General features: G+C 40.3%; 2 protein-coding genes across 3 annotated transcripts; one reads left to right on the top strand and one right to left on the bottom strand.

The window, feature by feature from the left end:
• Window positions 1-1,353: 1,353 nt before the first annotated feature.
• WDR13 (WD repeat domain 13) lies at window positions 1,354-12,295 on the top strand. 2 transcript variants are annotated; one of them, XM_087710765.1, is made up of 10 exons: window positions 1,354-1,729; window positions 4,797-4,883; window positions 5,641-5,881; window positions 6,947-7,056; window positions 7,283-7,413; window positions 8,082-8,389; window positions 9,850-10,030; window positions 10,114-10,255; window positions 10,385-10,503; window positions 10,712-12,295. In XM_087710765.1, exons 1-10 carry the CDS (start codon window positions 1,653-1,655, stop codon window positions 10,894-10,896), a joined length of 1,581 nt encoding a protein of 526 aa, XP_087566891.1. In that variant the 5' UTR covers window positions 1,354-1,652; the 3' UTR covers window positions 10,897-12,295. The 2 variants fall into 2 exon arrangements, with proteins under 2 accessions (XP_087566891.1, XP_087566890.1); XM_087710764.1 differs by lacking the exon at window positions 1,354-1,729 and adding an exon at window positions 2,062-2,567.
• A 2,798-nt stretch (window positions 12,296-15,093) lies between these two features.
• On the bottom strand, window positions 15,094-22,995 carry SUV39H1 (SUV39H1 histone lysine methyltransferase). The gene is made up of 6 exons (XM_014062898.2): window positions 22,761-22,995; window positions 18,472-18,617; window positions 17,476-18,141; window positions 16,615-16,761; window positions 16,388-16,517; window positions 15,094-15,973 (listed from the first exon to the last, which is right to left on the bottom strand). The coding sequence occupies exons 1-6, from the start codon at window positions 22,786-22,788 to the stop codon at window positions 15,837-15,839; spliced, it is 1,254 nt and encodes a 417-aa protein (XP_013918373.1). The 5' UTR covers window positions 22,789-22,995; the 3' UTR covers window positions 15,094-15,836.
• Between the last annotated feature and the right edge of the window lie 1,772 nt (window positions 22,996-24,767).

Genomic DNA, 24,767 nt, shown 5'->3' on the forward strand with positions numbered 1-24,767 from the left:
AGTTCGAAAGGCTTCATAGGCCCACCCCAGAAGGTCTGAACTGCCGTGTGATTGGACGGAAGGAGTGGCTCGGTCGAAATAAGCTCTGAGTGGGCGAGGCAGACTGACGGCTCCTCCATCTTGAGGAGGTCGGAAAGAGGCGGGTGATTTGTATTTCTCCAAAACGCTTGCGGAACTTGTCGGGAAGAGATTGCGCAATTAGGACTTTAGTCGCAACGATACGGGACAGCCCGCATTATATGTTCAGCCGGAAATAGAACACCCCCCCCCCCAAAAAAAATATTGCAAAGAAGCATGATACTATTTCTATCTCCGGAGGGGAGAGAAGCCGGCTTGTTAACAAGGAACAGCATTTGCAAGTAGGGGATGTCCAGACAAGATATCCAGACAAGATTTTTCACATAGCTAAGAGATCTACTATATAGGCAAGACTCAATCACTTTTACTCTGATCCTCTGTAGAAAAATCTACAGGTGGCACAGATAGTCTACGACTTAAAGTTATGTCACTGAAAAAAATGACTATTTTTCACACTTACGACCATTGCCACATCTCCATAGTCAGGTGATCAAAACTCACCTGCTGTTATTTATGATAGTTGCTGTGTCCCCAAGGTCATGTGATCCCTTTTGTGACTTTCTGACAAGCAAAGTTAATGGGGAAGCTAGATTCCCTGAACCGTATTACTAACTTCTCAATTGCAGTGATTCACTTAACAACTGAGGCAAGAAAGTTTGTAAAATGAGACAAAACCCACTTAACAAATGTCTCGTTTAACAACAGAAATGTTGGGCACAATTGTGGTCGTAAGTAGAGGACTGCCTGTAATGGCAAAGCACTTTCATAAGAGTGGCCATAAGAACAGCAGAGACCAAGGAAGATTTCACTTATGGATATTTAAACCACATTTTCCATACAACTCAGCTGTACGGATATTTTTAACGTCTTCGCATTGTATAATCAAAGGATGCTTTAAGCTTCAGACTTTCTCAACCAGATGTTCTCTATATCAGTGTTTCTCAACCTTGGCAACTTGAAGATGTCTGGACTTCAACTCCCAGAATTCTCCAGCCAGCATTCGCTGGCTGGGGAATTCTGGGAGTTGAAGTCCAGACATCTTCAAGTTGCCAAGGTTGAGAAACACTGCTCTATATACTGTGGACTGCAACTTCCATTGAGACTGGGTGGGAGCGATTAGCACTAATCAAATCTCTAGAGGAGACCTGTTTGGAAGAATCTGGCTTACTCCCAGTCAAAAGGTCATGGAATTACTGGCTCTCCATTTCTCTCCTTGCTAGAAAATAAGCATTGCACTCCAATTTTGTCTCTAAGACATAATTAATGTGTAAACTTTAGCTACATCTTTGCCTTTCTGGGGTTCTAAGGTGCTGGCAGATAGGAGTAAATGCTGAAAATCAATGAGACTGTGTTTCTGAAAAAGTGGGAATAGGAGTGGTTCACTAGAGAAGCAGGAAGGGTGGAGCTGTAGGTTAACAGAGCTAGTCAGGTTCTCTACTCGAGATAGAAGATACAACAGGAATGAAGCTGGGCCTCTTTTATTGTCGGATTTTGAAAACAACTCCACCCTCTCTATAAAGGCCCAGATTGCAACCTAGCCGGCTCAGTGGTTTCCCCTGGAATCTGAACCAGCCATGGCTAGGCCACTGGAGAAGCAGAAGAGTAACCTGTGTGGCAGTAGCTGTGACATTCGAGGCTGGAGGAAATTCCAGTAAGTTCCTTATGAGATCATGCGGCTCAAGTGGGTAATTTGCCAAGCTTTACGGAAGTAGCTTGACACGGTTGGCTCCCTGATTATCTATCATCTTTCTTTTCTTTCTTTCTTTCTTTTTCTTTCTTTCTTTCTTTCTGCCTTCCTTCCTTCCTTTCTTTTTCTTTCTTTCTTTCTTTCTTCTTTCTTTCTTTCTTTCTTTCTCTTTCTTTCTTTCTCTCTCCCTCCCTCCCTCCCTCCCTCCTTCCTTCCTTCCCTCCCTCCCTCCCTCCCTCCCTCCCTTCCTTCCTTGTGTTTGGATATGAAGCCTGCATTTCTCAGGTCGGGAGGTTTACACCACTGCGACTGCTCTACTTCGTCGATAGGCAAAGAGTAGTGTTTAGATCGTGTAGTAGTAGATGGTGTAAGTAGATCCTGCTTCCTTGTTGCTTTCCTCCGGAGGGCGGCCATTCACCCAAAGGTGAAAATACTGTTAAGAGGAACATGCATAACTTGTAGCCTTGTGAATCATCCCAATCCCTGTCGGGATCTATTCCTTGGCTTATCTGCGGTCACTATTCCGAGGAGGCGCGCAGCCACGGCCGTAGTTACTACTCCTAATGCCCACCTTGCAAGCTCGCTCGCTCGCTCGCTTCCTCCTACCGAGCCTCCGCTCTTCCTCGGCGCGCCCAGAGGGAGGGAACGGAGACGCCCGCATGCGCCGCGGCCACCGCCGCTGGGCTGAAGCCATCCGGACTCCGCCTCCCTCCCTCTTTTCTCCCTTCCGATGTTCTCTCTGCCGCCGCCGCAGCCGCCGCCGGAACCCCCGCCAGGTTTGCCAAACCGGGAGCCGCTTCAGGTACGATGACTCTGATACAACTTCCCCGAAACCTTTCAGATTGCAGCTCATCCCCGGCTGCTGATTTTTTCCGCAGGCACCCCATAATAGACAGCCCGGGGCCTGTCGCCATGGAGACGAGACAGTCTTGATGCTCCTCCATCGTCTTTTGGCCTCTCCTTTCTAATGTTGTGGTCACCATGGAGACCTGGTGGTTTTTGCCTCCCTTGGAAGGTGTGTTCCCTGCCGATCCTCTTCGCTTCTCTCTCCCCGGGGAGGGGAGGGGGGAAACTGACTCCATTCTACCATGAAAAGCATCTCTCCTTCCTTCCTCTTCCATCTGATCAATGGGATTGCCATGATTGTCTTTTCCCCCCTAACATTCCTTGAGCATGATTCCATTTTTCTCCTGCTCCCCCCCCACCCCACCCCCATAGACCACTGTAGAGTGTTTTATCTGTCATTGGCAGAATAATAGCATACAAAAGTATTCGCTCACAACTGAATCTGATTATTTGGATGGGTGAGCAAATACTTTTGGCAATATAGTGTATGATAGAGAATCTGCCCTTTTGCCAATCTCTGTCGTTTGGGCTGCTTTAGGCAATCTCTCTGACAAAAATAGGATGCTGCTTGGAGAGAGGTGAAGAAATGGTACAGCTCACACAAGGCCCTTTGGAGGCCGGGATTTGACTAATTTAGATATGCTGTTGTAAGCATGGCTAAGTTCCTAATTAAAAAACAAATAACCCTTTTGCCCAACTGCATTGTGAAGATTACTGGAGTGCGGATTCTTTAATGCAGGCTTCCAAACCTGATTCCTCCAGAGGTGTTAGATCAACATTCATAAATGCAGAAGAGGGAGGGCAGGCCTGAATCAGTTTTGTTACTGCTGTTGTCATGAATCATGGAAAAATGTCAGGCCTTCATTTACTCTTATGCTGTAGTTGCCAGTATGGGGTGGGTGGGTGGGGGGGGGGACACATCGCTGCTCTTCAATTTCAAATCTGACATTTCTTTCCTCTGGGTGGAGGTGAGGGTGGAAATGTGCAGTAATAAGTCTGTGATTTACAATTGGCATTCAGCAATATATATATAGATGTGTGTGTGTGTGTGTGTGTGTGTGTGTGTGTGTGTTGTATTTGTGCTGATAAATAAAGGGAGACTAGTATAGATCTATTTCAAGCTATTTAGCTCTCATCAGCTAGCCATACCCTTACTGGGATTCAAACCTGTGCCCAGTAAGGGTATGGCTAGCTGATGAGAGCTAAATAGCTTGAAATAGATCTATACTAGTCTCCCTTTATTTATTTATCAGCACAAATACAACACAAATGTAACAAAGGCAACAGTAAAAATATTGGGTTTCTGTCGTGATGGTCTCTTGTGACGAGCTGATAGACAGAGAATGGAAGCAGTAAGCTTCCTCCCATAATTGGGGCTTACCAGGGGTTGTGACACTATATATATATATATATATATATATATATATATATATATATATATGTGTGTGTGTGTGTGTGTGTGTGTGTGTGTGTGTGTGTGTGTGTGTGTGTATGGATATGGATATGGATATGGATATGGATATGATGTGTATGATGTATATGTATATGTACATACATACACACACACACAAACATCCATTAATAGTAATGACTTGTCATTAGTTGAAATTTGTCAGAACCTGCTGCAGAACTCTTACAGTGCATTGAGATGTACATTTTCTGTTCTGTTCTCTCTGATTGTTGCCTTTGCTTAAATTTATCAGCCTTGTTATATCAGCCTATCAGATTTGGCAGAGTAGGCATTCTGCATAGGGACCATTGGTTATGAATCTATGTTTGGTGGGTCTCGGGAAATATACTTTCTCTGCTGTTTATATTTGATGGTTTTACTTCTGTTGTTTTTATCAAATTGTTTGTATGCTGGCCAGAATTGATTTGGTGAGGTGAGCTACTGTATAAATTTGATAAACAAATAAATGTATAACCAAAGATGGTCATCCTGAATACATGAATTCAATACCCCCCCCCCTTCCCAGATTTGATTTGTCAGCCGCCCTGAGTCCCCTTCGGGGGGAAAGGGCAGCATATAAATATAATAAATGAAATGAATGAAAATGAAATGAATTTGATCCTAGCGATTTGTAGAGCTGAAACCCTGCATATTGAAAAATGGAACTATATTACACTGTTTCCCATTGTAAATCCTTCTCTGACCCTTAAGTTTTTTCTACTCTTCTGACTGCAGGCACCCCGTTACCAGCACCCCTGAGCAGCCAGTGGCGGTGTGGGGCATGGCAGCAGTGTGGCAACAAGTGTTGGCTGTAGATGCACGGTGAGGCTCCTAGGTTGGATGCATAGGTGGCTTGAGCAACAAGGAAAAGGAAGTATGCCAGTATGGTGTAGTAGTTAAGATGCTAGATTGGCATCACCTGGGACCCAGGATCATGTACATTGAGCCATGAAACCACCTATCAGACTTAATTGTTGTCTCTCAGCCTGTTCTACCTCACAGGATTGTTGTTATGGAGTGAATTGGGAGGACTATACTATCTTGAGCTTCTGAACAAAAAATGCAAGATATAATTCTAGCATACATGCTTACAAATACGTTAAGTGTACGGAACAGGTTGTTCTTAGTTGCTGTTCAGGAAAGTACATTATTGAGAACACAGCTTCATAAATCTTGAGATTTTATTCCTATAAACAGATTATAGTTTAGTACTACATGATGAGTTTAGGAATGAACATTGAGGATATGACCTGAGAAATGGAAAAAAAGCTCTCTGCCATCTTGATTTTTGAGAACAAAGTGTTTTCATTTGAGAGAGGGAAGATTTACCTGACGTGGAAAGAACAATGAAGGAACTTCATTCTAAATCAGTATTTTTCATTTAGTGGATTTAAATGCATACTGACGTGTGATTACAGCACAGTACTGAGATGAGCCTAGGACTTTGAGCTGCAGAGAATTTTATACTCTCTTGATTAATGAAAACTCAAAATGATGCTAAGCAAAAGAGAAGGTTAAATTCAACAAGGACACTATTGGCTGAGGTGTCAGGCGGCTAATGCATCACCTTGTCTTGCAGATACAACGCGTACCGCACCCCAAACTTCCCTCAGTTCCGTACACAATACATCCGCAGACGAAGCCAGTTGCTGCGTGACAACGCTAAAGCAGGCTTCGATCCCTTGCTTCGCAAGCAATACCTGCGGCTACGCAGTCAGCTTCTGGCCCAGCGCTACGGCCCACTCTCAGAACAGAGCAGCTTTCGAGCCTACAGCAACAGCATCGTCCGAAGCAGTCGCACTACACTTGATCGCATGGAGGTACTCGGGGTTTTTTTGCCTATTAAGAATAGCCTGATGATAATCAGTTCAGTTCTGGGATAATGAAGATTTTTAAAAAAAATAAAAGCTTGGAAAACTTAATTGCATTGAATCAGTCTTGCATAATTCTGATTCTGTGTTTCAAAGAGGTTTGGTATAACAGGAAAAAAGAGTAACCCTAACCTAGACCAGTGTTTTTCAACCTTTTTTGTGCAAAGGCACACTTTTTTCATGAAAAAAATCACGAGGCACACCACCATTAGAAAATGTTAAAAATTTTTAACTCTGTGCCTATATTGACTATATATAAAGTAATTCTCCCACGGCACACCTTACACTATGTCACAGCACACTAGTGTGCCGCGGCACAGTGGTTGAAAAACACTGACCTAGACCATTTGAAAGAATTAAAAAAGTAGCACCTTGTTTCTTAGAAATTATTTACACTTTTCTAGTCACAAGAAGTTGAAAATATCCAAACAAGAATTGGGGAGAGGAAAGGATGAGACAGAATTTGTCAATACCATGTTACCTAATATAGCACCAGTGGTGGGATTCAGCCAGTTCGCACCTATTCGGGAGAATCGGTTGGTAACTTTCTAAGCAGTTCGGAGAACCGGTTGTTGGAAGAAATCTCCTTTTGTTTTTTTCCACTTTACAGGGCTAATCCTATAAGGAAGGCAGGAAGGAAACATTCTGGTGTTGTTTCTAGCCTAATCTTTATTGACCTGCTTATAGAAACTGCCTCTCTGGTTAACCCTTATTACATTGTAACAGCTAAGGTGAAGCGCCCATCAATGTTAGTGATGTTGAGATGGACATGCCCACCCAGTAACATGACCACTAAGCCCTACCTATCCTGCTGGTCATTAGGGCAGAGAACTGGTTGTTAAATTATTTGAATCCCACCACTGTATAGCACTGACGTTTCATTGCGATTGTTTCCAATCCAGCATTTCTAGGGACAAGCTTGCCCATATCTTCCCTTCACATAGCGTTCCTCTGCATTGTGTCTGCCCAGAAATTTCTGTCTTAAAATGTAAAAATTATGTGTTGTAACAATAGGATTTTGATGACGACCCAAGAGCACTGGGTGCCCGAGGCCACCGCCGCTCTGTCAGCCGGGGTTCCTATCAGCTGCAAGCTCAAATGAACCGAGCTGCCTACGATGAAAGGTATAAAGCCAGCCAGAGAAAAAGGTCCCATGTTCTAGTCAGTCTGCTCACTTGCTGTGTGTTACTGTTGTTGTTTTTTTGGAAGTTTTAATCAGAAAAGGCTGGTGATACCCAATGTTGTGAGTCCGGTACATTTAATCAAAGAATAAAGGTTCTTTAGTGTTGCCTTGTCTTCCTGCCCCATTTCTGTTGATGATCTGTCAGTTTATATTATTCTCTTCCTTAGATCCCCAGGGAGTGTTGTCCCCACTTCAGTGGCTGAAGCTAGTCGTGCTATGGCTGGGGATACTACACTAAGTGAGAACTATGCCTTTGCTGGCATGTATCATATCTTTGACCAGCACGTGGATGAAGCTGGTGAGTAGAGGAAGAATATAACAATCAACTACGTAAAGGCACTGCTAAGCCTCTTTCTTCTGTCTGTCAACACAATAAAAGGCATGTATATTATTATTTGCAAAAAAAAGAAAAGATGAATACTAAGTATTGATCGAATCCCTTATCCAAAAAAGAGTTTATTATGATTCTTGCCTTTTGGGGGGGGATAAAAGTAAGAACTATGGGAAATGGAATATTGAGAAAGACTTTGTAATAGCTGCCCCCAAATTTCCCCTGCTGTCCAGAATCTTCAGCTGTGGCCACATTAGTTGAGCTGCTAAGTAGATGCTTAAGTTATTGAAGTCGGATAGCTTAACAGAGGGCCCTCTTTGTTCCACCACACTGCTCAAGATATTCCTCAACCAATTTGATAATTGTATTGATGCAAGAAGAAATAGCATAAGAAAAATCCAGAATAATATACAACACTCTGGATCAGTGTTTCTCAACCTTGGCAACTTGAAGATGTCTGGACTTCAACTCCCAGAATTCCCCAGCCAGCATTCGCTGGCTGGGGAATTCTGGGAGTTGAAGTCCAGACATCTTCAAGTTGCCAAGGTTGAGAAACACTGCTCTGGATAGTCCAAATATCAATCTAATGATTTTTCTCTTCTCCTCCTCCTCCTCCTCCTCCTCCTCCTCCTCAGTGCCTAAAGTTCAGTTTGCCAATGACGACAAACACCTACTAGCCTGCTGCTCTCTAGATGGCACCATTTCAGTGTGTCAGTTAGTACCCACTCCCCCTGTGGTGCTTCGAGTGCTGAAAGGACACAGCCGTGGCGTATCGGACTTTGCTTGGTCTCTCTCCAATGACATTATCGTTTCCACTTCACTTGATGCCACAATGCGCATTTGGGCTACCGAGGATGGCAAGTGTATCCGGGAGATTCCAGATCCAGATGCTTCTGAGCTCCTTTGCTGTACTTTTCAACCTATGAATAATAATCTTACCGTGGTGAGTGAAGTAACAATGATATGCTTTCCTTTTCTCTCCTGAGTATGTATTATGAGAAATTGGGTTTCATTCCAGTAACACTAGCTTACATTGGAGTTTATTACTCAACTTTATTCCCATGATGCAAGTAAGGAATGCACTAAATGATTTAAAAGCATTGATATTCTGATTCTTCTCTAATGTGAGAGAGGGGACAGTAAAAGGGTCTGGTTATAAAAAGTTAAACATTAAATTACCCTTTCCCCCATATTAATCCACCTCTCGTATGAAGATAGGGGTGGGCTAGGTTAGGGTTTCAATTTTAATTCTATTTAGAAGGGTTACCATTCTAATTCTATTTTCAGGGAGCTCAGTCCATCACAATCATAACTTGTGACAATCATAATCACATGACCAACCTGATTTTACAACCTCTTTTGTGGCGATCATTACGAGAATCACAGTTGTTAAGTAAATGCAATAGCCATTAAGTGAACTAGTGATTCATTATGATTGTGGTTTTGCCGCAAATGAAATAAAGGCTGGTTTGGGAGAAAAACTTTGTAACATGTGATAACCGTATTTTTCGGAGTATAAGACGCACCAAGGTTTTGAAGAGGCAAATTTTTTAAAAAAGTAGATAGGTAGATAGAGGGATAGAGAGGGAAAGAAAGAGAGAAAAATACAGTAGGTAGGTAGGGAGAGTGAGTGAGTAGGTAGGTAGGTAGATGTTTCCAGGTGTATTTATCCATGTGCTTGAGGAGGAAATCACTGACAATCTGCAGCACCTAAGACTTTGTTTCTGCTGGCCCAGCACTTGATCAATCTAATTCTCATCAATTAGTTAAAGCATTTGATCAATCTAATTCTCATCAATCACTTTAACTAAAGAGCTTTCCGAAAGGAAAAAAAAGGTTTTGCACTCTGCAAACCTCCCAAAAACGGCCCATTTTTCACGGAAACTGGCCCTTTTTTGTCAAAAAAAAAGTGTATGCATAGCCTTATGGAGGCTTATAGAGTGCTGCTGGGGGCTGGGGGAGCAAAAAATGGCCCATTTTTTGTTCATTTCTGCCCTCCCCAGTCCCCAGGAGCTCTCTGAAAGCCTCCATAAGGTTAGGCACAGCCATTTTGGTGAACGGGGTGGGGTTTCGGGATGCAAAAAATGCTGTATTCGATGTATAAGACTCACCCAGATTTTCAACCTCTTTTGAGGAAAAAAGGTGCATCTTATACTCCGAAAAATACAGTACATGTCTGTGGATTCTGCAGAGCCCAAAGTTCAGTCATGTAAAGGGGGGCGGGGGAACGACACCTGATCATTGGGATTTCAAATCCAGGTCATTAGTATCTCCCAGGTAGGTCCTTTGGAACTTCAAACAATCGCTAAGCAACACAGTTATTAGGACTACCTGTATGTTGCTAGTTCCTCCTATTTTGTTTAGTGCAAGCTACAAAAACTAATTTCTTTATCCATCCATCAGGTGGGAAATGGAAAACACAACCTTCATGTGATGAACATCTCAACAGGGAAAAAAGCGAAGGGTGGCTCAAGCAAACTAACAGGCCGAGTCCTCTCCCTCTCCTTTGATTCTTCTGGGCGCATCCTTTGGGCAGGAGATGACAAAGGCAGCATATTCTCATTCCTCTTTGACATGGCAACAGGTGAGTTTCCAAGATGATCCTGCAGAGATAGGTTGCAGCCCAGTTTGGATCAGTCAGTTTCTGCTTCCATTTCATTTTTGCAGGAAAACTGACCAAAGCCAAGCGCCTCATAGTTAACGAAGGAAGTTCTATCACCAGTATCTCAGCCCGTTCCTGGATCAGCAGAGAAGCACGTGATCCTTCTCTCCTCATTAATGCATGTATTAACAAGCTGTTGTTATATAGGTATGATGCTATTGCACCAAAAGCCGTGCTTTATTTGTATATGCAGAATATTAATAAATCCCATTTAAGGGCAATATATGCATTTATATATATACATGCTTACACCATTCCTTTTACTTTTCCTGACAGGGTAGTGGATAATGAAGGAACATTGCAGCTTAAGAGAAGCTTCCAAATACAACAGAGCTCACATCCTGTCCACAGCATTTTCTGCCCCCTCATGTCTTTTCGCCAAGGCGCTTGCATTGGTACGATGCTTGTAGGGCCATTCTGTAATTGGAAAAATAATGCAGCAGAGCCAGTTCTCTGCAGCTGCTTCTAATCCTGTGCTTTTGGTGTTTTCCATTGCACTTATTACTCTAATAAGAGTTAAAAAGAATTAAAGACCCCCTCCTTTATTAAGGGCCTATACTTAATGAAGGTTTTGTTCTAATCGTTTATTTTTGTGCATTTCAGTGACTGGAAGTGAAGATATGTGTGTGTATTTCTTTGATGTGGAACGGGCCACCAAAGCTATTGTTAACAAACTTCAAGGACACAGCGCTGCAGTCTTGGATGTCAGCTTTAACTGCGATGAGAGTCTCTTGGCATCCAGTGATGCCAAAGGCATGGTGATTGTCTGGAAAAGAGAACAGAAGTAGCATATTTTTCTATGATACGTGAAAGGAAAAATACATAGGAGATGCAGCTACGAGGACAACGGACAAAGAGAATTAAAAGATCCAATCTTTCCTGTTTTTGGTTTATGTCTTCTTCATCCTGAAACATACTGATAAGCATACTTCCAGAATACAATGACCGCTGCTTTTCTCCTTTTCAGTTGGTGAGATTTTGTACAGCGTACAAAGGATTCCACTTACCCTGTGAATTGTGGCTTAATGGATTTCACCATCCAGATTACTGTTCTTTGGCTGAAAGAGAATGTGATCGATTGCACTACAGGAACTGCTTATGAATTGGCATAATAAAGTTTAGGACTTCAAGGATTCTTTTCTAATTCAAGAATGTGAAACCTAATTTAGTTTCAGTCCCATCTTTTCCTAGATAGCATGAAACTACTTTTCTGTATAAAGAGCGCTCCATTTCCTCCTGGAAATATATTTTGCACAGCATGGGTTAAAGTACCACACTCACTACAATGTAACACAAAAGATATCGAAGATGAAGAAAATCAACCTGTGTTAATTGAATTGATGGACTTCTGCAGCATTAAATTTGTGCATAGACTGCTCTTCGATATAGTAGAATATATGTAGTAGAATATTTGTTTTAGCATGTTTTTCAAGAGCAAGTTGACAGTACTGTCCTAATATAACATTTGTGTATGAAAGCCACAGATATGAACAAGGTATTTAATGTATAGTAAGCCATCTGAAATCTACCAAAATAATTAGCATATTCCTGATACCACAGAAATGAGCTTTCTTAGAAATGAAGTTCTGAAACGGGTCTACTTAAATTGCAAAATGCATTTTTGTTACATCTTTCACAGCATGCATGAAACGGGGGTATAAGAGGGAAGGTTGTTGTATTAAACTTTCTGTATTGTGGCTGTTACAATTTTTCTTTGGCTTTGTTCTCTCCTGTGCATAAGAAGAAACTCTGTAAATTAACTGTCACTGGAAAAAATAGTGGTATTTAATCATAGGCTTTTCAGGCAGGTACCTGGCAAAGGAATAGATTGAGAGTTACAGTAGTACAATTAGGTAATCTTATCAAGAAGTATGGATTGAGCTAAAGGGATCATATCCATGGGCATGCAAGCAGTCACATCTTTGTAGCAAGGAAATTGCATAGTGTTAGGCAGAGTTGACAGATTTTTGAGTATAGTTGAGAGGATTAAGAGATTATTACATGGTAATGGTGTCCGAAATGTATAAATCAGTTTAGCTCTAAAGGGAAGGTATGTTAGGCGGAAAAAATAAAGTTAACAAGAATGTAAAGTAACATGAGACTTTCAAACAGAAACTAAGTATGTTTAGGTAAAGGTATGTTTTTCTAACATAATGCAGATGTATTTCTAATAAACTGTTAACTGCAGTCTACCATTTAAACTGCTCTTAAATTAAAACTGGTTCTTTTTCACGGAATTGCGTAGGGAGGGAGTCATCAATAGTGTATTGCTTCAGAAGTATTGAGTAGGTGAATGTTCACTCCATGACAGTCACTGTATAGTCTTCATTTAATCTGTCTTAATGGATCAGACTGTTACAACATTCTATGTACATAATATATACCAGGAAAACAAAACCACAAGAAATCAGTGGTGCCCTTAGTTGCTGGAGAGGATGTACTCAGAAGAATTATGTCACAAGGTCTGCTGATAGCGTAAGTTGGTATAACCAAGTGATTTATCTTCAACAACAGCACAATTTCTTTTCAAGGTAATATAAACTGATAGCTCTTACACATCTTGTGGAAGCAAATTCTACAACACAAACTCTTAAAAATTTAATGATTGCATTCACACATGCTAAGGTTGGTTATGCTTAGCTTTGATTAATGTTGCCATGACTTAACTGAACCAGGTTATTTGATTAATTTATATTTCAGAATATTGTATACTTCTAGAATAAAGAGAATTACAGTATTTTTGGGGGAGTATAAGATGCACATTCCCCCCCCCAAAGGGTGAAAATTTGGGTGTGTCTTATACATTGAATACAGCATTTTTGGCCTCCCGAAATCCTGCCCCATGCATCCCATTTTTCGTAAAAATGGACGTGCAGAGGGTTTTAGAGGCCTACAAAGTGCTCCTGGGGGCTGGGGAAGGCAAAACGAGAAAAACAAACAAGGCATGCAGGGGGTTTGGGAGGCTTGTAGATTACTCCTGGGGGCTGGGGTGGGCAAAAGCTAGTGAAAACGGGTTTTTCACAAAGTGTTTTTGCCCTCCCCAGCCCCCAGGAGCACTCTACAGGCCTCCCAAATCTTCTGCACGCCCTGTTTTTTGCAAAAAATGGCAAATGGGGGCCAGGGAGGGCAAAGAATTTTTTAAAAAGATTTACCTCTTCAAAATCTTGTTGCGTCTTATTCTCCGGTGCGTCTTATAGTCTGAAAAATTCTGCATTACTATCATCCCCAAAGGTATATTTTTTAAAATAAGTATGGTCCCTAATAAGGAAAATGTGACTATCTACTAAAATTACTGTATTCCAATACAGATAATAAAATACACCAATATTTCATATTTGTAAAAAAAAACTATTAACATGTACTCGCATTTTGCTATTCTTTTTTAATATAGTTGGTGAGATGCTTAAATGGCTAAATCCAGGCTCATTTGAAAAAGGTCATCCCTGAAATGTTTTTCTTCGTATGCCATTTACATTAAATACAAATGTTCAAAAGAACGCTGGGACCTAGCATTCTTATTTTCCCTAATTTCTATAGGGGAAATACACTTTGAACAGTTTTAAGCATCCCATTTTATTTGTTGATTATTTTCTTCCTAACAGGTTCAAGTTTTATCACTCATTGGGCTTCAAAACAAAACCAGCATTTTAAATGTTATTGTAATCAGCAGAAGCCTGAATAGATTTTTCAAGAAATTTTGTCACACTAAGCTTATTTTGAGTTGTTTTTTTTTTAAAAAAATCCAGTTTTAATATAGGGGAATGGAGAACATTTCATATATCTTGATTTCAGTAAAGCATTTAAACTATCACATAACATCATTATTAAGCTAGACAAATATGAACTAGGTGTAATGTTTAAGGAGGCTAACAGTGGGTCCTTAAAATTAATCCAGAAGTACAAAGTGAGGGCTGCAGGGTTAAGTCCTAAGCCAGGTACACATCAACCGTTTTGACAGTTATTTTGAACAAAGAGATAGACTGAACAGTCACCAAATTTACAAATGATATGAAATTGGGTGGGAGAGCTAATATTCGATAATACAGAAACACGCCTTTGTTTAAGAAAACTCAAGTTTGTCAGAGCAGGATGAGCAGCTCTTATATGTGCAAAAAGGGTCTTGGAAGTAGAATTGATATCAATCAGTAATGTAATTCAAAAGTAATGTAATTTCAAATTGTGTCAGTAGAATATATTTTTCAGATCTCACAAATAATAGTGCAGATCTGTATCTTTTTCTATGCATAACACTTTAAGGATTTAGATACACTGGAATAAGTGCAAAAAGATGTAAAGATAATCAGGGCATAGAAATGCGTCTACATGGTGGTAATAAAGAATAAGTAAATGTTTATTTTCTAAAAAGTTATAAGAAGGTTATAATTGTTACCCTTTATGATATTTAGAGTATGCTAATAAGAGATCATAATCTGTGCTTGGTTGTCCCAGAGAAAAAGGACCTGAAATAATTAGTCTAAAATTACCAGAAGACATTTTAGCAATAGCAATAGCAGTTAGCATTTTCCAGTTGAAGTGTCAGAAAAACTTCCTAAAGGGCACTCAAAAATGAAAACTTTTATCCTAGGAGATGGTGAATTCCCTTTGATTGGATATATGCAAGCAAAGATTGGATAGATATTTGTCAGGAATGCTTTCATTTTGATTTGGGACTGAGCAGGGGCTTGGATTCAATGGCTCAAATATTCATTTCCAATTATGTTATTCCAATTTATTATTAAAACAAAATAGATTAAGCCCTCACTATTTTGTGCCAAACATGTTCCTGCTCCACAAAATCATCTTTTATGTTTATAAAAACTGAAGCCCAAAAGCAAGTGATTTGATTTTGCAACTGATTACGTTTCCCCCATTTGTTAGACTAAAGCTGCTTCTAAAATCTATTATCTTTACATTATTACTGCAGTGATTTTTAAAAAAAGGAACAGTAAGTTGTAAAACACAAAATAAAGACTCCAGACAACTAATTCAGTTCAGCAGTCATAATTCAAGAACTTCATAACATATTCCAAAATACAGCTATTTCCAGAAACTAGTTTTTGCCCCAACCCATTAAAAAAATTAAAACATTTTCTTTAAAAACAAATGCATTAATTAAAAAATATGACATTGTTGCTTTTCAGATTGCATAGAGCTTTACTCCATGATGGGTTTTAAGTGCGACTTCAAGTAGCAATTATGTAAAGATGGACAACAGTCATATGGCACACTGAGGTAATGCAAAATCTGTGCACAGGGAGAAGAAAACGGCTTTGATTTCCCACCTACTAGTAAGGTGGCAAGGAAGTGCTTCTTTTGTCCTTCGGCAAAAACCTAAAAAATTAGCTTGTTCCTTGTCTTTCATTTAAGGCTTTAAACAGTAAGCTGTAGTTGAGATAAAATAAGCACAGATTTATTAAAGGAGTTCTGTTCTATGCTGTAGTTTTTCCAGCAGCAAGATAAAGTCAAGCAACCTGTCCACCTACTGAAGAGACTGCCCCACACCCATGTTTCCATAAGAATACTCTGATCAGGCAATCAGAAGCAGCCAAGTCAGTGTTATATAGCACAAGAAATGTGGATTACTGCCCTCGCAGTTCTAAACGTTTATCATTTGTTCTTCAAGCAGGTAAGTTCCTGACTCTTAGCCTCAGTCTGCAATCTTTCAACAGCCAGCTTGAACTTCTAATCCAGGCTTTACAGGCATCTTCCAAGAAAAACTAGCAAAGAACTAGAAAAGGTATTTTCGACAAGATTCTGTGCCACATTTACACTCAATTCGCATCCGCTTCTTCGGTGAGCCAGCCAGACTTCCCACAAGGCCAAAATTAGAGTCCATCCTTGTGCTTTCTGCATTTACTGGATCCACTGTGGAAGACATTTACCTAGCATCAAACTTCATAAAAGATATCTCTTGTTTGATAACAAATTTATTCGCTCATTGACTAAACTTGAAATTATGTTCCTTTAACTCTTAAATATTACTTCAAGAGACAAAAACCAGAAGCAACTTGCACATAATATAGAAACAATCTTTTAGAGCAGTGTTTCTCAATCATTTTTTCATGCCTTTGCAGATCCCTTGTGATTTTATTGCAGCTCCCCCCCCCCCAGGGATCTGTGGACCATAGGTTAAGAACCACTGTTTTAGAGCAAACAATAAGTCCAACCAGAATTTAGAATAGTTGAAAATAGGAACTTATTTCCTAAATCTTATCTCCCAAGTTCACTATGGCAAATCGCAAGTCATCTCAAATTCTCCCCAAATTTCTCCTTTCTTACCTTGCATATTATAGTCAAAGGTAAGCTCTTCTCCAACTCTGATAGCTCGAGTAGCAAAGAAAGCAATGCGTGGCAGTCGTTCATCCAAATTTTCAATAAAAACATTATACACCTGTAGATTGGGGTTGCACTGGAAGCAGAGAATGCCAGGTTGAGTGAAAAGTGAAACAAATCTTGCTCTGAATATTATTGAGTACAAGGCTCCCTCATTAATTTATTGCACTTACACTGTGATTAACAAAATGTGAAATGTTGCCATAATAGGCAGCATCTACTGTGTATACATCTTCTACGTAGTCCAGGTCAAACAGATAAGTGGCACCCTCTCGGTCATAGATCTGACCCCGTCTTTCAGCTTCCTCTGATGTGATAATCTGGAAATGATGTGGAAGAAATAAAAATCTAAAGTCTATAAAATAAAAAGTACTTTTGCTTATGATTCTTATCATATACTACTGTTATCCCTCTGCATTTTTTGATTTCTATGGGGAGGGGGGTGTTCAGTTGCTTTGCTGTGCTGAATATATCCTAACAGACTCTAAATGTATTTGTGTTATCATTTTGATTAATGCAAAGATGTGAAAATATTCCCAAATTCCCATAGAATATAAATTCTTTATTTTGATGATCAAACTCTTTAACAGTTTAAATGAAATGAACATGTTGGACAGGCCTGTTGTGCTGCTTTCATCCATTCAAGCTTCTGTATGCACAAATCCAGCAGGAGGCGCCAAAATATCTCCCAACTACCATCTCCCAACTCACCATGATCAGAAGTGCTTTCCAATGCTAACATATCTGATAATTAGTTAACAAGATCTGTGTATTAACTTTCCTTTTCTTTCCAATTAGTTAAACCATATAATTTATGAGATCAAACATCTTTTCCCAGATTCATGGGAAATTGAAATTAAAAGATTACTCTTATATGTGCCTCAAGTCACGTGGTTTAGCGCAATATTGTTTGCTTTGAATAAAGAATTGTAATTATATAGTACCGTATCTATTTTTATCTGGTATGATTTGGAGCAGATTCCATTTGGATTCAGAATCAACAAAATTTATGTATCATACAGGCTCAGCCTTACCTCTCCAACATATTCCATGACAAAGCTGTGCTTGCGAATCTTCTCCAATGTACGTACACCCCAACCACGTCCATTATCTGTCCGGAAAATGCAAAGGTCATAACGAATGCCCCTCTGTACTACACGGTTTGAGCAATCAATACCACAGTTGCAGCGAGAATTGCACTCATAGATGGGCATGCCAGCCTTGATCTTTACTTGGCCCAACTCATTATAGGCAAATTTATGGTGTGAAGCCCCAGGACAGCATCCTCCTGCTGCTTCTGACAGACAGTCCGAACATTCACAGCCTACAGCCACCTGGTTGAGAGTGATACCATCCCCAACTTTATATTCATTGATGTAGACAAAGTCCCGGGGAGGCCCATCCAAGTCCACCTCATTTTCTACCACAATTCGTCCCTTGTGGTTGCGCTTGGCATTAAGCTCATATTCCCACTGCTGCAAAGCTCGCCTCTGTTTGGCCTTCTGAACCAAATAATTGGAAATTCCTTGATCAAGTAAGCGCATATTCTTTTTGAGTTTGCTACCACGCCGGATCATTGCCTGTTCTATGTCCCTGTGGAATTGCTTGAGTATACTGATACATCGCAAATTCTTTCGGGGCTCCCAGGTATTCTCTGAATCAGAATAGCCCCGCCACTTCACCAGGTAGAATTCCTCATCCTGAGTAAAATAACAGAGCAAACTGTAAGTCTACCATTTTACAATTTTCTTCCTAGAAAAAAGCCCAGAAAATGACATTTCCTAGAATTTCTTCACTAAAACAAAAATCCAAGGATATAATCCAGGTATACTACATAGCATTTCCATCATCCCATCCTATCATTCTCAATTTCTTAAAGAAAAGAACACTGATTAAAAGGGGGAGAACAGAAAGAAGGAAAGTATAAATTATGAAAATGTCAATACAGGTATGCTGTCAACAGAGACCTGGTGAAGATTAGATCATATAAAAGGAAAGATTAAAACTATGGGGAAATCCAAGAAACTCACCCGGATTTTCTTATAATCACATAGATATTCTACTTCAAAATCACTGAGGTTTTTTTTAGTAATGCCCAAGGAAGGGCAACACACCTTCTCCAATCGACAAAGATCCTGGAGATTGGACCAAGTTGACTTGCAGCAAACAGTACACTCTGTGGAGGATAAGAGTAGACATTCACTGTTAAAATAGTTTACTTTAAAAAAAAAATAAGTTATCTGAATAACCCTGCAAAACATACTAACCAAATAATTACAGGAAACATTCTTTATATTTAGCCTGACACATATTACAAAGATATAGAGAATAGCAGAAAGAATATTTCAAAACAGCCATGTGACAATTTTTAGTACCCTAGAGTTATTAAAATACAAATGGGTTAAGAAACATCTGGACTTATTGGTAAATTGATTCATGTAATGATGATATGCAGTAAAGTGGATGTTTAGAGCAGTGTTTTTCAACCTTTTTCTGCAAAGGCACACTTTTTTCATGAAAAAAATCACGAGGCACACCACCATTAGAAAATGTTAAAAAATTTTAACTCTGTGCCTATATTGACTATAGGCAGGTGTTTTTCCCACGGCACACCTTACACTATGTCACGGCACACTAGTGTGCCGCGGCACAGTGGTTGAAAAACACTGGTTTAGAGTAACAAAAAATGACTCCCCAAATGACGTAGACTGACATAAAAGCATTATGAGCTGTGTTTAATTGTAATGTAAGAATTAAATAATTTGAATTTAAGAATTTAAATTCACCTAGATTTTGTATTGTTCAATTTCCAAATCTTAAGAGAGTTTTATTAAAGTAAATCTTGCTAGGCTTATGTTTGCAGATTGCTGCATTTGATTAGTCACCTTTGAATTCACAGCAAAAGTTGTATTTACTTGTGTCAAAGGTGCTTTTTCAGAGGCAACTGGACTTTCTTGTTTTTCATTGAAGACGTTTTGTTTCTAATCTAAGAAGCTTTTTCAGATGTGACTGGATGGTGGGGAATGGAAAGATTTATATTCCTTGCAGACAGCTGGTCATTTGCATTCTTTTAGAGGTGTGAGGTCACCTGAAGGTTTATCTGTGTCATCAGGGTCACCTGAATATTGCAAATGGGTATTCAGCTTTCTTGGAATTGTTGAAAGAACCATGTTGTAGACTGGTGATAAACGATGTCGTATCCCTCCCTGTTGACAATGATATCATACTACATCATCTACCAGCATCTCCAGCCTACAACACAGTCCTTTTAACAGTTCCAAGAGGGCTTAACACCCATTTGCAATACTCAGGTGACCCTAATAGCAGATAAACCTCCAAGTGGGTTCAATGCTTCTCTAAAAGAATGCAAGTGACCAGCTGTCTGCAAGGAGGATAAATCCTGAAGAATAATAACTGAACTTAAGAAGTCCCAGTCATTTTTTGTACAGATACCTAACATATTTAAAATCTACAAAAAAATATTTCTCATATTAAAAAAGAACCTAAAATCTTTTTAGGGATCTTTTTCAGAATTATTTTTTATATTGTACATAACATTTTCACAAACCACTGGAATTTCCAAAATGAGCTAATATCCTAGAAAGTTTGTCAAATAAAATAAGACAAATGTATATAATTTTTGCAAAATTTATTTCCAGCACTCTAGTTCCAATTCAGTATTCTAGTATAAGAATAACCAAATCCTATATTTATCAAGATTTAATTAATTTACAAAACTATCAAGCTGCTTCATTCATATGTTTCATTTTTCACTTACAGAATCCCAATTCTTTTTACAAAGGTAATATCACTAGATGAACTACTAGCACAGCTTCAGATGGATAAAGCTGGAATCAGATTATAATTACCTGTAACACATTGTTATCTACTCCAAACTCTTGGACAAGCTATAAAATGCGATCTAGTTTGGTAGTGACAACTGCATTTTGAAGAACAACTTTGTGCCAGTGGCACGAATGTACATATGTTGAAATGTAAGCAAGATGAGGGTCATTTCACACAACCATATGTGTAAATACTAAGAGATGTCTCATCAATAGCATTCAATTTATATTTAACATAGTAAATACACAGACACATTGTATGTTACATTTACGTTTATTTAAAATCTTTCGGCCACTCATTTCCGCAAGACTTGAGCAGTTATCAGAAACATCCTAAGGAAAAATACTTCAATAAAAATAATCTCACTAAACAAAATAATTTTAAAAAGCTCAACAGCCTCATAAAGGATTAAAAACAAAAGACTAAGTTATGTATCCACCAATTCATCCCAGCAGTGAAAGCATGTCTTCATCCTGTGCAAGTTAGAAACCCAAGTATTTTAAGTGCTGTTTTGAAACCCAGGAGGGAAAAGATCAGACTAAATCTCCATAGAGAGAGAGAGTTCCAAAACATGAGGGTGATTTAAAAAAAAAAACATGCATCTCCTAGTAGTTACTGTAAGATGGCATTCTAAAATGATAAACCGAACATAGGTTTATCCAGAAAAGCATACATTTGCTGTTTCTACTAAAATGCATGGATATAAATTGAATAAAACAGAAAATAAAAATTTATTTATTTATTTATTTATTTATTTATTTATTAATAAAATTTATAGGCCGCCCAATCCCGAAGGACTTGGGCCGGCTTACAAAAAGAAAATAAAAATAATTATCCCGATTTTCTTAACATCTCCATGTGGTTTCAGTTCTAAGGGTACTCAACACATGTTACCAGAACCGCATCTACAAGTCTAAAGTAGAGTTCTTTATGCAGCACTGCCTAAACTATATTAATTTCTAAAGCCTGCATTTCATACAAAAACCAGATTTTTCGATGACAGGTCTGCCTTGTTCATTAGGGATCTGAAAGTCATTCTGGAAGTTGATTTAAGATTTAATTTATTTGTATGCCGCCCTTCTCCGGGAGGGACTCAGGGCGGCGAACAACTCAAAAGGGGAAAGGGGATACAAACACAATACACGTAATTAAAATACACAAGAGTCATACAGCCATACAAGTCGAGAGGGGAGGGGAACTCATCAACCCCAGGCCTGCCGGCACAGCCAGGTTTTAACTCCAGGAAGGCCTGGAGAGGGGTGAGGGTCCGACTCTCTGCGGGGAGTTCATTCCAAAGGGCTGGAGCTGCAACAGAGAAGGCCCTCCCCCGGGTGGTAGCCAGATGGCATTGGCTGGTAGACGGAACCCGGAGGAGGCCGACCCTGTGCGATCTAATGGGTCTGTGGGAGGTAATTGGCAGCAGGCGGTCTCTCAAGTACCCAGGTCCAATACCATGAAGGGCTTTATAAGTGACGACTAGCGCCTTGAAGCGTATCCGGAGACCGATCGGTAACCAGTGCAGCTCACGGAGGATAGGTGTAACGTGGGTGTACCGAGGTGCACCCACAATCACTCACGCGGCTGCATTCTGGACAAGTTGTAGTCTCCGAATACTCTTCAAAGGCTGCCCCATGTAGAGCGCATTGCAGTAGTCCAGTCTTGAGGTCAGGAGGGCATGAGTGACTGTCGCGAGTGCCTCCCGGTTCAGGTAGGGGCGCAACTGGTGCACCAGGCGAACCTGGGCAAATGCCCCCCTGGTCTTTCCAGCTGAAAAACAGGCTAAATATGCGTTAGGGAAGAGAGCATCCAGTCTGACAGGGCAGAAGCTTGAAATTATCACTGCTTTCAGTCAGTTCGTTCTGTGAGGAAAAACTTATTCCAGAACAAGATTCCCTCCCGCAGAGGAGCTGCTGCTCCTCTTCGACGGGAAGGGAGCACTACGCGCAACAAGTTGTTCTTAAGGAACGGGAAACACAAAGATGAACGTATACAACCAGGTGAGGGGAAACGAAGGAGCCAAACCAGGCAAAAAAAGGGGTTCTTTTTTTTTGAAAACGAAGTAAGGAAATATTGCCGGGGATACAAGCGGAGAAATCAACTGTAGGAAGTCAACGTGCTGGACTTTCGCGGCGCGAGTGGGATCCCCGCTTCTCTCTCGTGGTCCTTTTTCCTCTTTTTTTCCTCAGCTCCCCGCGCGATCATTTACCTCAAGTCGGGCGCGGCGCGAGGCAACCGAACGGCCGCGCCACGTACGCCGGCTCGCGCGCTCTTCTTCCTCTTCTTCCTCCTCCTCCCCCTCCCCCCCCTCAACGGCCGTTGCCGAATGCCGCCTCAGCCACGCGCCCGCCAGAACGCGTCAGAGGCGGCCACGGGCTTTCTCCCCTCGCGGCAGCCCCCCCCGCTTCCCGCTCGATTCAATCCTTGCCGCCTCGCGCCTCAACGCCCGGCGCGCTCTTGCCTTCGTTTCGCTCACCTTTTAAATTTTCCGCCATCTTGAACATTTTTTTTTATTTCCCTCCACCCACCGAGGCCGCCAGAGAGTTTTCATCTCACAAGAAGGGGAGCTGGAGGCGGATCCGGGCAACCTCCGAAGCTTCGCCTTTTGAGGAACGGGCTCTCGGGCCAATGGGGAGCGCGGGGCCCCGCTTAGGCCCCACCCTCCTAGGCCTTTCACGGGGGTTTCTTCGCTGACTCGCTTCGTTTCCTCCCGCCGGGCAGGAGGTTCTGGTTTTGCCGCTCGGCGCGAAGGAAAAGTAAAACTTTGGCACCGCCTCCCAGCGCTGTTCAAAGCTGAAGCGTGTGGTAGCTTGGCCTTTTCGAAACGTTGGTCTCTGAGTCGTTTCTCTTTTCTTGCTCGCACAGGAGGAGAGACGAAATAGAGATGGGGTGCGAAAGCGAATTATTCAAATCGACAGCTGCTTTTGTTTGAAAGTTGCCCTTGAGTACGAGGGTATCTAAAAGATGTGGAAAAACATGTATGCTACAAGGAAAGGGGGGGTTGACGGATTATGTTCACGTTATTGATCCGTTTATGAGACAGTTTCTGAATGTATTTAAAATGCCAACCCTTCTTCCTGACTACATTTCCTTTTTGCCATACAGCCATGGAAAAACCATGAATTTAGAAGATTAACTCAAGAATTGGGGTGGGAGAAAGAAACATCTTGCAGCTAGAGACCCCACTTAATTTAATTAAATGTTGTGCTGCTGAATTTCATTGGGGACTGTTAGGGAATAAATGTTATATAGCTAGTTGTGGTTGCCCCCTTTTTTCCCCCTTCTTTACAATCATTAAATATTTTCTAACATCCATTTATTTTTAAAAGTTACATTTTTTTCTATAGTACTTGTCTCAGTTTCAGCCCAACTAATGAAAGGTACACATTGCTGAACAATACAATTTTCCCTAGTATGAACAGAGATCTAATCAAAATTATGTTTTGTGATGAAAGATAAAAGTTGTTTGATAGCAACTTGATTCCAGAAAGTTTTCTCAGCTAGCAAAATAATATTGTAGGAAAAAAGCAGCAAATAAAGTATGTGTAGAATAGAGAAACTTTTATACTATGCAGGTAATCTTCAACCTAGGACTACAATTGAATCCAAAATTTCTGTTGCTAAGCGGGAAAGTTGTTAAGTGAACTTTGCTCTGTTTTATAACCTTTCTTGCCACAGTTAAGTGAATGACTAGTTGTTAAATTAGTGTACCAGTTGTTTAGTGAATCTGACTTCCCCATTGACTTTGTCAGAAGGTTGAAAGAGGTGATCACAGGACCCTGGAAACACTGCAACCATCATAAATATGAACCAGTTGCCAAGCTTTTGAATTTTGATCATGTGACCATGGGGAAGCTGCAACAGTGATAGGTGTGAAAAAGTCATAGGTTACTTTTTCAATGCCTTTGTAACTTTCAGTGGTCGCTAAATGAAGTGCTGTAAGTCGAGGATGATCTGTAAATGCACACTTCACATTCACATAGGGCTCCACTGAATCTTACATTTTATAACCCAAATCTGTTGGATTTTGAGCAGTTATCATTTTTTCCATGGAATATTGTTACAATTTCAAAGACAACGGGCAGAGTATATCTAACATCTTGAGCAATTTTTGATCAGGAAAATGTGTAACCTAACTCTTGGTATAGTACATTTATTATATTAGTATTACACATTAATATACTGGTATTTGGTACATCGTTGTTTAGCCCACCATAGCATGCTGCTGCATTTCCATTCACTTGTGTATTCAGATGAGCTGCATGTATTACACTAGTCTGAATATTTCCTAATGAACTATATAAGAAACAGCTTTTCAAGAAAGGCTTTGGGGACAAATAAGATCCTGCTATCATTAATGGTAGTGCATCAAACTGATTATGGATACATGAATTGATTTTTGTTTTTATCTTATTAATTCTGGAATCTGCTCAGAATCTCTGGAAATATGTAAATTGCAATTAATAAATAAAGAGCACTGCTC

This window comes from Thamnophis sirtalis, unplaced genomic scaffold (genome assembly GCF_051295495.1).
Source record: "Thamnophis sirtalis isolate CommonGarterSnake01/CBP01778 unplaced genomic scaffold, rThaSir2_p1.2 scaffold_3, whole genome shotgun sequence".
NCBI lineage: Eukaryota > Metazoa > Chordata > Lepidosauria > Squamata > Natricidae > Thamnophis > Thamnophis sirtalis.

What these genes read in the sequence shown, in the direction of transcription:
- WDR13 (XM_087710764.1), top strand. Translation starts at nt 2,329, where the DNA reads ATGCCCACCTTGCAAGCTCGCTCGCTCGCTCGCTTCCTCCTACCGAGC. An exon ending in CGAGCTGCCTACGATGAAAG is followed by an intron (nt 7,057 to 7,282) that starts GTATAAAGCCAG and finishes TCTCTTCCTTAG; the next exon opens with ATCCCCAGGGAGTGTTGTCC. An exon ending in TGAATAATAATCTTACCGTG is followed by an intron (nt 8,390 to 9,849) that starts GTGAGTGAAGTA and finishes TCCATCCATCAG; the next exon opens with GTGGGAAATGGAAAACACAA.
- SUV39H1 (XM_014062898.2), bottom strand. Translation starts at nt 22,788, where the DNA reads ATGTTCAAGATGGCGGAAAATTTAAAAG. An exon ending in GTGATTATAAGAAAATCCGG is followed by an intron (nt 18,142 to 18,471) that starts GTGAGTTTCTTG and finishes TATTTTACTCAG; the next exon opens with GATGAGGAATTCTACCTGGT. An exon ending in CACATTTTGTTAATCACAGT is followed by an intron (nt 16,518 to 16,614) that starts GTAAGTGCAATA and finishes CTCTGCTTCCAG; the next exon opens with TGCAACCCCAATCTACAGGT.